The sequence below is a fragment of the Heterodontus francisci genome, chromosome 9 (genome assembly GCF_036365525.1).
Source record: "Heterodontus francisci isolate sHetFra1 chromosome 9, sHetFra1.hap1, whole genome shotgun sequence".
NCBI classification, from domain to species: Eukaryota; Metazoa; Chordata; class Chondrichthyes; order Heterodontiformes; family Heterodontidae; genus Heterodontus; species Heterodontus francisci.
In genome coordinates, this window is record NC_090379.1 from 104,941,326 (window position 1) to 104,954,006 (window position 12,681).

The 12,681-nt window shown below is 42.2% G+C and overlaps 1 protein-coding gene across 2 annotated transcripts in view; it reads left to right on the forward strand.

Annotated features, from left to right (window-relative positions):
* The window catches only part of ivd (isovaleryl-CoA dehydrogenase), a 47,599-nt gene extending 35,340 nt beyond the window's left edge, over nucleotides 1-12,259 (forward strand). The window contains exons 11-13 of one of the 2 annotated variants that reach the window (XR_010975741.1): nucleotides 2,500-2,572; nucleotides 4,290-4,520; nucleotides 11,861-12,259. Coding sequence is in view for 1 of the 2 variants with exons in the window: in XM_068039621.1 (XP_067895722.1) it covers nucleotides 2,500-2,572; nucleotides 4,290-4,423 (207 nt within the window). In the remaining variant the exon portion in view is untranslated. Of the gene's footprint in view, nucleotides 1-2,499; nucleotides 2,573-4,289; nucleotides 10,314-11,860 lie in introns of those variants that run through there. The other variant, XM_068039621.1, reaches the window with a different exon arrangement.
* Nucleotides 12,260-12,681: the final 422 nt, after the last annotated feature.

Here is a 12,681-nt window from a genome sequence, read left to right on the forward strand (position 1 = left end):
TTCTGGTTCTCACTATGCTGTGTCAGTTCCGGGATACTTAATGTTGACTTTGTGTCCAAAGTGAGGTGATAACCCAAAATTCACATGAGCATCATTATTTTCTCAATGTCCAGCAAGGACCCCATGGTTTCCTAGAATGCGAAGCTCTTTTGGTGAATGTCTCTTCTAGGTTTGGGCAGTCACAATTCAGTATTTCATGGTGAGGGAATAAATTTACATTAAAAAAAAAACAGTGGCCACAGTTTAACCATTATGGCAGCCTCACTGAGGACATGAGGATGGTTTGGTAAATAGAAATATCACATTGATACAGTCGGGATGTTTGTGGTTATAGTACATTTTGGAGGAAAGCTTCCCAACAGGACACTTGCTTGTCATTTTGAAGTCTGCTCAAGGGCTTCTCGGGCAGAAACCTGGCAGCGGGTGGCTTACTTGTGCTCTCAACCAGGCCAACAGTGTGTCTCACTTAAGAATCAAAGAAGTTTGCAGCACAGAAGACTATTCAGCCCATTGTGTCTGTGCTGGCTCTTGCTAGAACAATCCAAAGCCACTGTCGCTGTCCTGCTCTCTCCCCATGGCCTTCTACCTCTTCACCTTCAAATATTGCTCTACCTTTTCCATAAAACATGCAATGGTCTGCATCTTAACCTATCCCTGTGGGAAAGTATTCCATGCTCCAACAACCCTCTGAGGAGAGAGGTTAGGAAAATTTCTTTATGCTCTCTTAGGAGCAGTGTTAAATTGGTACTGTTTCCCGAAACAGAGGAAATGGTCTTTTCCTAGTCACTCCATCAAAACCTGCCATCATTTTAAAATCCCCCTACTAATTACTTAAAAGAAAGCACAAAAATCAACAGACTTAAAGGGCTTTGCTGATCTTTTATGAAACCACATGTCCCACATTATCTGGAATAATAGTGCCCTTTCCCCCTTATCCTTTCGCAGATTTTTTTCAGCTTTCATTGCTTCTTATTCTGCATGTGTGTCTGTCTTGCTTGATTGTGCTTTCAGTCCTCATTTTTTACCCTTTTCAAGAAAAGGTAAAAATAAAATTATTTGTAAAGTGTAGGTGACGTGTACAGACAATTATGATGGACAAGATTGTCTCAATCACAGAATCATTACAGTGCAGAAGGAGGCCATTCGGCCCATCGTGTCCACACTGGCTCTCTGAAAGAGCAATTCACTCAGTTCCATTCCCCTGCCTTCTCCCTATATCCCTGCACATTGTTCCTTTTCATATAACTGTCTAATTCCCCTTTGAATGTTTCAATTGAACCTGCCTCCACCACATTCTCAGGCAGCGCATTCCAGACCTTAACCACTTGCTGCATGAAAGAGTTTTTCCTCTTGTCAGTTTTGCTTCTCTTACCAAATACTTTAAATCTGTGCCCTCTCATTCTTGATCCTTCCACGAGTGGAAACAGTTTCTCTCTATCTACTCTGTCCAGACCCCTCATGATTTTGAATACCTCTATCAAATCACCTCTCAGCCTTCTCTTCTCCAAGGAAAACAGTCCTAACCTCTCCAATCTATCTTCATAACTGAAATTCCTCATCCCTGGAACCATTCTCGTGAATCTTTTCTGTACTCTGTCCAATGCCCTCACGTCTTTCCTAAAGTGCAGCGCCCAGAACCGGACGCAATAATCCAGCTGATGCCGACCTAGTGTCTTGTACAAGTTCAACATAACTTCTTTGCTCTTGTACTCTATGCCCCTATTAATAAAGTCCAGGACGCTGTGTGCTTTATTGACTGCTCTTTCAACCTGTCCTGCCACATTCAATGACTTATGCACATATACACCCAGGTCCCTCTGCTCCTGCACCACCTTTAAAATTGTACCCTTTATTCTGTATTGTCTCTCCATGTTCTTCCGACCAAAGTGAATCACTTCACATTTCTCTGCATTGAACTTCATCTACCACCTGTCTGCCCATTCCACCAACTTGTCTATGTCCTTTTGAAGTTCTACACTATCCTCCTCACAGTTCACAATTCACCTGTTTCTCCTCCCCCAATGTTTGATGGACGATACAAGGTTTTAAGCCACACCTACTCTTGTAATTAATCCTGTCAGGTGGATCTAAACGATCACAAAGTGCTAGTCAAAGGAAGGTCTCCACACTGTCCTGGCCAATAGTTATCCCTCAACCAACATCACAAATCTTAGTCACATTGCTATTGGTGGGAGCTTGCTATGCACAAATTGGCTGCTGTTTCCTACATTACAACAATGACTGCACTTCAAAAGTGCCTTCAGACTTCCTGAGGCCATGCAAAGTGCTGTATAAAAGTAAGTTTGTCCATTCTTTACATTAGGAATGCATAGAACTAGAAAGGAACATTAAGAACCATCAGGCTGGTTCCACGGTATATTGAAAGGCATGGGATAGAGATCAAGATTGCACACTTTGAGTCCTGGTTACTTAACTGCAACTGGCTGCCCAAAACATCTCCAGGTTTAGGAGCTCATTTACCTTTGCTTCCTTTTCCAGGATTGTGCAGGTGTGATTCTTTATTCTGCAGAGGCAGCTACCAAAGTCGCCCTGGATGGAATACAGTGTCTGGGTGAGTATTCTTTTCTTTAAATGATATATCGAGGTGAAAGGCCGAGACCAACCAATGAGGAAACCACAGTTGGAATGAGAAGGCAAATAGTAATTGTCTAACATCTTTGCTTTTAGCAACCCTGTCCCCTGATGGGAGGAAGGGAGGTTGAAGGCAGTAGGGTTCCCATACTTCAGAGGGAGTTAAAGCAAAGGGACACTACAGTGAGTCTTCATTTTCAGGTGATGAATGGAAGAGGAAGAGTGGATAGGTTGGTGTTTTTGGAAGTGTCTAAGCTGATTAAAGGATTTTATTGGGTAGATGGAGAGAAACCATTTCCTCTTATGGGGGAGTCCATAACAAGGAGGCATAACATTAAAACTAGAGATGCGGTAATGTCAGGAAGTGCTTCTTCACACAAAGGGTAGTGGAAATCTGGAATTCCAGCTCCCAAAAAGCTGTTGAGGTTTGGCCAATTAAAAATTTCAAAGCTGAGCTTTCTGGATTGTTAGGTAAGCGTATTAAGATCAACCATGATCAGGATTGGGGGCTGAATGGGCCCCATGTTCCTATGAAACTGATGAAGAATGAGAAGGCAAATGCTCAGGAGCACTTGACAGATTCCAATATTTGCGGCATTTGCAGTAAAGAAATTTTATAGGCTGGAAGTGAAAATTGGATTGCCTTTCAATTGACCAGTGTTTCTTCATTTTCTGTCCCAGACTCTGAGGGAGATGTCAGCGAGTCCATGGCAATGAAGCAAGATTCATGTCTTGGATGGACTTGGGCATTGCAAAGAGTTAAGGGGGGGGGACAAAAGTGCTTGACACTGTATGTTTCTTTCTGCTTTTCTTTTTGAGTGGCCGAGTAATTGGACAGTAGGTTACAGAGTGGAACTTAATGTCAAATTCAACTGAAGAGCATTAATTTCAGTATTGGTTATGGATCCATGAGCAAGCCCGCTTTGAATCCTCAGTAAAAGTGTTCTTCTGCCTGGAATTCTTAACATTAATTTGACTTTGCTATTCAATGTCTACAGTCAACTCAACCTGATTCAAGCATAGAATTTTCGGGGATGCAACCTCTTTCATTTCCCTCCCATTGTACAGAATTCAAATGAACCAACCCCATTAAAACAGTCTATTACTTAGGGCTGAATGATGTCTACCTCTGAAGTGTTTGTACTTGTAACAATGGCATGACAAATGACAATTTTATCATGTAATTTGTATGAAATGTGACATGTATGCGTGTGATAAAACCACTTCAGAGGCCAGCTGAGAGTCAACTGGCGGAGTGGGACTGGAGTAACATACAGGCCAGGTAAGGATGGCAGGTTTCCATCCTAGAGTTCAGTAGTGAGCCAGTTCTGACAGCTTCATGCTCACTTTTGCTGATTCAAGTTTTTAATTTCCGGATTTTATTTTAAACTGAATTTGAATTCTCAAACTGTCATGGCAGGATTTAAACTCATGTTCTGTAGATTATTAGTCCAGCCCTCTGCATTACCATAAACCACTACAATTAAGTATTAAGTCCTTCACCCTTCCCAGAGTTTAAGATCTATTTTCTAGTTCTGTCTTTTTTAACACATCTAATATTTGGGAAGTGGGAACTCACCAAGAAAGGCTTGGTCCTCCCAGAACTTTTTCACGTGTGTACAATATGGTCTTTGCTAATCGACTCTTGTACTCTGATGAATCTGCTCATGCTTATTCTAATGTGTTTGTGATTGCAGGCGGCAATGGCTATATCAATGACTACCCAATGGGCCGCTTTCTGCGGGATGCTAAGCTGTATGAAATAGGGGCCGGAACCAGTGAAGTCAGAAGGCTCATCATTGGCAGAGCATTTAATGCCATTTACAAATAGCCCCGACTCCCAGCAGTACTCGAGGCGAGGCAGAGCGCATGTACCCTACTTCCACAAGGCACTTAGTGCATTGTGACAATATCTCTAACTTTTTAAGGTGTGTACCTATTGCATCTTGAAGTGCCTTGGATTCTATCAGGAGATTTATCATTCATAGAAAAATATCAGCTGCAAGGCTAGGATTGTGGCAAAATCATGATGTTGACTTTCATTGAATATCAAACACTCAGTTAAACAGGAAGAACGTGCTGCAGTTAGCAGAGCAACAGGATATTCATGCATTACAGAAATTGGCTCTGCATCATCACCCTGGTCTGTTGGTTAATGCACTGTGTGGTGTTTTATTAACTTGCAGAGAAGAAATAGGATGCAAATGCGATGAGATTATCCCTCCACAGTACTTCATATTTAAATGGCAGGATTATTCAGTGTTGCTGTTACAGTTGCACATAATCTATACCCCTTTTCCCCCAGTGTTAGATCACATTGTACTTTTTAAGTGTTCAATTGTCATTGTTGCAAAAACTATAATGCACGTGTCAGCAACTGGTTGACTTTCTAAAGAAGGGACAAAGTTCCAAGCTGTCCAGCTTGGGCATTCCCTCAATCAAAATAATAAATACAAGTAGATCTCCCATGGCATTGCTCATGGTATATCAGAGGATATGCTGTCTAGAGAGTTACATATTGTACTGCCCATTGTATCCACCTTAGCAGAATAATACAATAAACCGTCCATTTAAGGCCACAGAGTTTTTGCACAACCTGAGATCCCTCAGAGTTTAATCACTTTTCAGTGAGAGACGTTAAATACAAAGTGCTTGTAAATTTCCGTCTCCAGGACAGCAAACAGCAGCATGAAATGACTCCTTTTTTTGGATACAGCATTTCCTAGTGTGATATCCCACTTTGGCAGGCTCTGAAATGTAGCTAAGCCTCATCCAAATTTTATTTTTATGCTTTTTTAAAATTTCATTGTTAGGGTGTGCGTGTCATTGGCAAGGCTGGCATTTATTGCCCATCCCTAGGTGATGGTGGTAGGCCTTCTTTCTGAACCGGTGATAGCGGCCTTGATATAACTCAGTGGCTTGGCTAGGCCTCTTCAGAGGGCAGTTCCCAGTCAATACATTGGTGTGGGAAAGGTGTCACTTATAAGGCAGGCTGGGTCAGGGTGGCAGGTTTCATTCCCTAAGGGACAATAGTAAAACATTTGGGATTTTTATGACAATCCAGTAGCTTTAGGGTCACCTCATATATACTAACTTTTTTTAGTTCCATGTTTTTCTAAACAGAATTCAAATTTTCAGACTGCCCTGGTGGGTTTTGAACTCATGTTCTCTGGATTATTAGTACACGCACCTGCATCACCAGTCCAGTAACATAGCCACAACACTACCATACCTAGTGTTTTTTAAAATGAACTTTTATCACAAAATGTATATACATTCAGACGTCACCAGAACCTGTTGGTGAGCGTGACTACCATACTGCTAATTTGAACAGCACCTCAATTACTTTCCTACTCCAGACGATCAAGACTATGTCATGGTGGACTTGAGTTGTGCCTATGATTATACACCGAGCAGTTTCTTGCGTTTGCCCTTTGTCAGTCAGCTGGAGGACATGCTCTGAGCACATGCAGTCCTGACTAGAGGGCAAGCAGTTACTTCACCTTTCCCTGCTCAACTACTGTTTTGGGTCTCCAAGATGGAGCAATCAGTTTTTTTTTCTATATTCATTGTCAGGATGTGGATGGTACAGGCAAGGCCAGCATTTATTGCCCATCTCTAGTCACCCTTGAAAAAGTGGTGATGGGCTGCCTTCTTGAACTGCTGTGGTATGTGTAGTGAAGGGCCCTCCACATTGTTGTTGGGTAGAAAGTTCCAGGATCTTGACCCAACCATGATGAAGAAATGGTGATATATTTCCAGATCAGGATAGTGTGTGACTTGGAGGGGGTCTTGGCACCATGCACCTGCTGCCTTCATTCTTCCAGGCATTTAAGGTTGTGGCAGCATCTGTGGAGAGGGAAACAAAGTTAACGTTTCAGGTCTGTAACCTTTCATCAGAACTGGCAAAAGTTAGAAATGTATTAGGCTTTCAGCAAGTGAAAGGGGGGAGGGTTACAGTAAAGCAGACCAAAAGGGAAAGTGTGTGATAAGGTGGAGGACAGGAGATTAAATGACAGAGATGTCATGGAACAAAAGGCAAAGGGAGCTCATAGTTGTAGTAAAAGACAAAAGATTAGTCCAGAGAGAGTGTTCATGGTAGAATAATGAACAGCTCTCTCTGAAAGCAAAAACATCATCCTCCACCATTTCCGCCACCTCCAGCGTGATGCCACCACCAAATGCATCTTCCCCTCCCCTGTCAGCATTCCAAAGGGACCGTTTCCTCCGCAACACCCTGGTCTACTCCTGCATCACCTCTGACACCTCGTCCGCTTCCCATGCATTGACAGGAAGTGTAATACATGCCCTTTTACCTCCTCTTTCCTCACCATCCAAGGTCCCAAACACTGCTTCCAGGTGAAGCAGCGATTGTACTACTTTCAATTAGGCATACTGTATTTATTGCTGACGATGCGGTCTCCTGTACGTTGGGGAGACCAAATGCAGATTGGGTGATCGCTTTGCGGAACACCTTCGCTCAGTCAACAAGCATGACCCCAAGCTTCCGGTTGCTTGCCATTTTAATTCACCACCTTGCTCTCACACCTACATTTCTGTCCTTGGCCTTCTGCAGTGTTCCAGTGAAACTCAACGCAAGCACTAGGAACGCACCTCATCTTCTGATTAGGCACTCTACAGCCTTTTGGACTCAACATTGAGGTCATCAACTTCAGACCATGCCCGCTATTTAAAATTTTTTTTTACTTTTATTTCTTAACCATGTGCCTGTCTTAAGCTTGCTTTTCATGTTTTTGCTTTCAGACAGAGCTGTTCATTATTCGCTTTCAGACAGAGCTGTTCATTATTCAGTCATTAACACTTTCTTGTCTAATGCTTTGTCTTTTACTACAACTGTTAGCACTTCCCTTTGCCATGTAATCTCTCCTGCCCTCCACCCTATCATACATCTTCCCTTTGTTCTCCAACAACCCCCCAACCCCTACTTTCACTTGCTTAAAACCTATTACATTTCTGCCTTTGGCAGTTCTAATGAAAGGTCACAGACCTGAAACGTTAACTCTGTTTCTCTTGCCACAGATGCTGCCACATGCTGCACTTATTTTTATTTCAGATTTCCAGCGTCTGCAATATTTTGCTTTTATTTGTTGGTTTGGGAGATGCTGCCAAAGAAGATAGCTGCTGTGTGCTTTCTCGGGAGATAGGTCGTTGAACAGGCTAACAAAAGTCCGAGTTTTGATCGATGTCTTTTTAAAAGCAAAGTGCTGCATTTACAATTAGCTCCATCTTTTACGTGTGCAGAGTTTTAAATATCCAACCGGTCTGGTAACGAACTAGGAAAAGTTTGCAGTTCTATTTCCAGCGGCAAGTGTTCAACCCAATCTCTTGACTGTGTTATGTTATCGGCCAGGTGTTGGGGGAGCGGGGTAGGGGGAAGACATCACAATAACAAACCCCTCCTGCCCTGGTGAAGGGTCTACGTCCAAAATGTTTGCCTTTTTTTTGGACTGACCTGCTGTGTATTTCCAGCACCTTTGATTTTATTTCTGATCTCTTTTTTTAAACTTGGTCCAAGTCATGACTTGCGGGAACAACTGCTAACTCTAGTTCCTGTCCTGATGCAATAGTATGCCAACTGCTGTATGCACGAAGGCCAGTTGCACAGATGCCAGAGAGGGAGAAACCTGCTTAGTGGTTTATGCCACTTTTCCCCACTGACTGACAACCTAACAATTAGACCCCTAAATTTAGGAATATTAAAAGATGCTGAGGACCAGGCTCTTGAGGTGTTGTATTTGGTTATCATAGTGAATTCACTGCTGCTAAAACTCAACACACTTCCCAGCCAGCCAGTGAGCTAGTAGGAGTGACCAATTATCAACCAGTGGCACTAGCTACTGTTATACAGTTATTGGGCAGAACTGCAGCTGCACTATATGTAACAGTAAAGCAGGGCCTGTTTTTCTTTTTGTTTCTGCAAGGTGAACAACAACTTGCGTATATATAGCCCCCTTAACATGGTAAAACATCCAAATGTGCTAGTCAGAGAAACATTTAACACCAAAATAAAGGAGGAGGCATTAGGACTGGTCACCAAATACTTGATCAAAGAGATAGGTTTTAAACAATGTTTTTAAAGGAGGAGAGAGAGGTGGAACGGTAAATCCAGAGGTTAGGGCCTAGATTGCTGAAGGCAAGGTGGCGTGAAGGTACTGGAGAATGCACATGATAATTTTAAATAAAACAGAATTACAGTCTGAAATAATTTTCCAGGCTTCAGTATTCCCAAATGAACCTGTCTATTCCCAAGAGAAAGCATAATGAGTCTGGCCATGGTCTGGAAGGGAAAAAAAACAGTGATACACTCTAGTTTCCAAACCTAGCAGTGATCTTTACAGCTCCACCCTCTCCTTGTATTTATAGATGTTCGTTGTGTCTTGCATTCGAGTAGTAAAAATTATTGAATTCCTATTCAATTGCAGAAAATCCTCCTCAATTATCAAACACTGTTGCATCTGCAATTATACACTGACCCACTTGTACTGGTGCATCCATTCCTTGTGATACAGATGTTCTCGTGTATACACAGGGTCTGAGTGTAGGGTTGCCAGCTCTAGTTGAATGTATTCCTGGAGGAGTCATCACATGACTCCCACCATTGGCTACCAAACCTTCATCTTTGGTACCTTTCCACACTAATTAGAAAGCAAAAAAAATCATTATCCAATTGGATGAATCTTGACTGTCAAAGCCTTTTTTCCAATCTGTGATATTTTTTATAACTATTAAGTGTTCAAAGAAAACAGTAAAACACTTTTTATACCCCTGTGAGTTTTCTCCAGGTTTGCTTATAGTAGTGTCCTGGAAATAAATCCTCAATTTCTGGAGACTCCAGACCAATCCTAGAGGGATTGCGACCCTAGTCTGGTGAATGATCAAAGGTCATACAAATTTGATCAAATTCTGAAGATCAGATACTTTTGCGGATGGGTTGTGAATTTTCTCCATCAATTAACCTTCATTCACTCTCTGGATTCTCAGTTTGACAGTGCTAGATTTATTATTTTGAATCACAGCTGCTGTGGGCTTACAGACATTAGCTGTAAGCTGTTCCAGCCCAGTTTTGGAATTGTATCAGAAGAATGATAAAAGACTGATGTCTTCACATGGAGATGGTGTCTGACAAACTGTTAATTTGGGTCATAAAGGTACCACAAGTGCTGTAACATGTAACAGCATTCAGTTCTTTTCCCTTCTTCATCAATAATTGCAAGCATTTATATAGCACTTTTAAACTGGTAAAATATCCCAAAGTGTTTCACAGGAGTGTTATCAAACAAAAATGACAGTGAGCCACATAAAACGATATTGGGGCAAATGACCAAAAGCTTGGTCATAGAGATAGGTTTTTAAGGAGAGAATTAGAGGTGGAAAGAGAAGTGGAGGGGTTTAGGGAGGGAATTCCAGAGCTCAGGGCTTTTTACTCAGCAGCAAGTGACAAATGCGTATTCTTCATTTAAATTTGTGCTGGATACCTATTTATATTAAATGGACCTGTGTCTGTCAACTGAGATAGCTGCAGACCTGGATACAGCCTTGTTGCCTGTAGCTGCATTAGCCCCTGCTAACTGCACCAATGCAGTCCCCTGTCAGGGAGCCATAGTTTTAATGAATCAATGCTCTGTGGATTGTGTGATTCGGCTTTAGACGTGATTGTTTAGCTGGCTCAATGTATTTTAATACAATCTATGTGCAACATATTTTGATGTCCTGTCGTTGATGTGTGGGAGGAGCAGCTCACAGTGCTATTTGGCTTTTTGCTGCATCTATAAAAGGGGTTTCAAGCAAATGGACCAGGAAGGACACTGGACTTGTTTAACAGCTATTCTGTGAAGCTGGTGGGATTGGTACTTTGGATGAAAGGGATCAAATGGGTTCAGGGCCCTGCATCGTCCATGTGTGGTTGACGGTGCCATTGTAACACAGGTCTGCACACCTACATTCTCTGAACTATTATGTCAAGTTATGCACCAGTTAACACAATGTTCAGAGGTAATATGATTAAACAGAAGACATTCTAAACGCTTAAGGAATTTAACTTGCAGGAGAACAGGGACACAAGTATTGCATGCAATTGAGGGAACCTTAAGGTTGGCCAAGAGATTTCTGGTAAAGCAGGTAATGTACAATTATGGCTGTATTAGCGAAATCTTTTTCAGCTATGTCAGAAGACCATTAAGAACCATATAGGGTCACTAAAGGATACTGCAGGGTGGATTCAAACTGACTCTCCGGATATGGCAGAGCTACTAAATTACTACTATGCATCAATCTATACTATGATTTATGCTTATGTTCCAGATTGGGGGGGGGGACACTCTGTATTGAATACCATTATTAATATTAAAATAGACTATTGTCATCTTGGATACATTAGGACAGCTATAAATTGATAGGGTTCTGTGGATAATATCCATTCAAGAGTGGTTAAAGAGATAGGACAGGTGCTCTGTAAGCCCCTTCCCAGTACCCAATAGAGCCAGGAATAGCTCCCTCGGACTAGAAGCTAGCTCATGTAGTTACTGTTTTCAAAAAAGAGGACCTACCAGAACCAGGGAACTATATGCCTATCAACCTGACATTCCTTAGTAGGAGGATTTTAGACAGGATTTTAAGCGATGCCCTTTATAATTGCTGACAATGGGAAGAGGCCATTAGAAGTATACAACATGTCTTCCAAAAACAAATCATGCTGTGCAAATACTTTTGAGGAAGTCACTGGCATGTTGGCTGAGGGAAATCAAGTAGACATTGTCTACCTGCCATTTCAAGTGCAGCGGGTTACCCATACTGATAAGTGAGCATCTCTCCTTCCCCGATGGATAAACATTTCCACTATTCCTTGAAATAATTGCACTGATGTAGTTCAGGACCCAAACAGTTTCTCCACCCACAGTACGGACAGGCTACTGATTGTCAGGTGAAATGGCCAGAGGAATTGGATGGCTAACAACCTGGAACTGATTAAATACTGCTATTCACGGACCCCATAGAAAAGGGATTCAATGTCTACCTACACCCACCCAAGGTATTCTCCAGAACAGATCATTTCCTGTCGGAACTGTAATTACCATCATGTTTGATACTACTATGAGGCCTATAATTATGTCTGATTGTATTTTAATACAATCTATGTGCAACATATTTTGATGTCCTGTCGATGTGTGGGAGGAGCAGCTCACAGTGCTCATTCTCATTAATATTGCAAGACATCACTGACATTGACATTTTAACCTTGCCTTCTTAGTAACCCAGGTTTCCACTGCTTATGAACAAAGCTGGTCCAATGCATAGATGCAAACTATGATCCGAATATCTCCCAATCATTACTTGAGGAGAGCATGCAATCGGGCAAGAGTCTCAATCAGTGAGATCCAATTGGTAGAAAAAGCCACCAATCGGGCAGGATTCTATGAGGCTCTACACACTGAACTCAGACAATTCTTGATGAATTTTCTCCCACGCATGCAGAAGCGAAGCATCCTCGTCAACACTCAAGATGACTGATAACCACATCCATTGGCCTCCATTATATCCTCTGATGAAGTCATAATGTGTAGGAGGGCGAGTGTTACAGTTAATGATGTTATTGGCATGAAACTGATGGGGAAATGTAATCTTTTTCTCAGGTCCGATTATAGTATGAATAAATCACCTAAAGCTCTCAATTAGATTCCAGCCTGTAATTCAGCGCTGGTATCCATTATTCTATATATAACGATCTGAACCCCTCAATTAGATTCCAGCTTGTAACTCTCCTTCTTCTTCGGCCTCCTTGTCTCGGGAGACAATGGGTAAGCACCTGGAGGTGGTCAGTGGTTTGTGGAGCAGCACCTGGAGTGGCTAGAAAGGCCAATGCTAGAGTGACAGACTCTTCCACAGGTGCTGCAGATAAAATTTGTTGTCGGGGCTGTTACACAGTTGGCTCTCCCCTTGCGCCTCTGTCTTTTTTCCTGCACAATGCTAAGTCTCTTCGACTCGCCACATTTTAGCCCCGCCTTTATGGCTGCCCGCCAGCTCTGGTGATCACTGGCAACTGACTCCCACGACTTGTGATCAATGTCACAG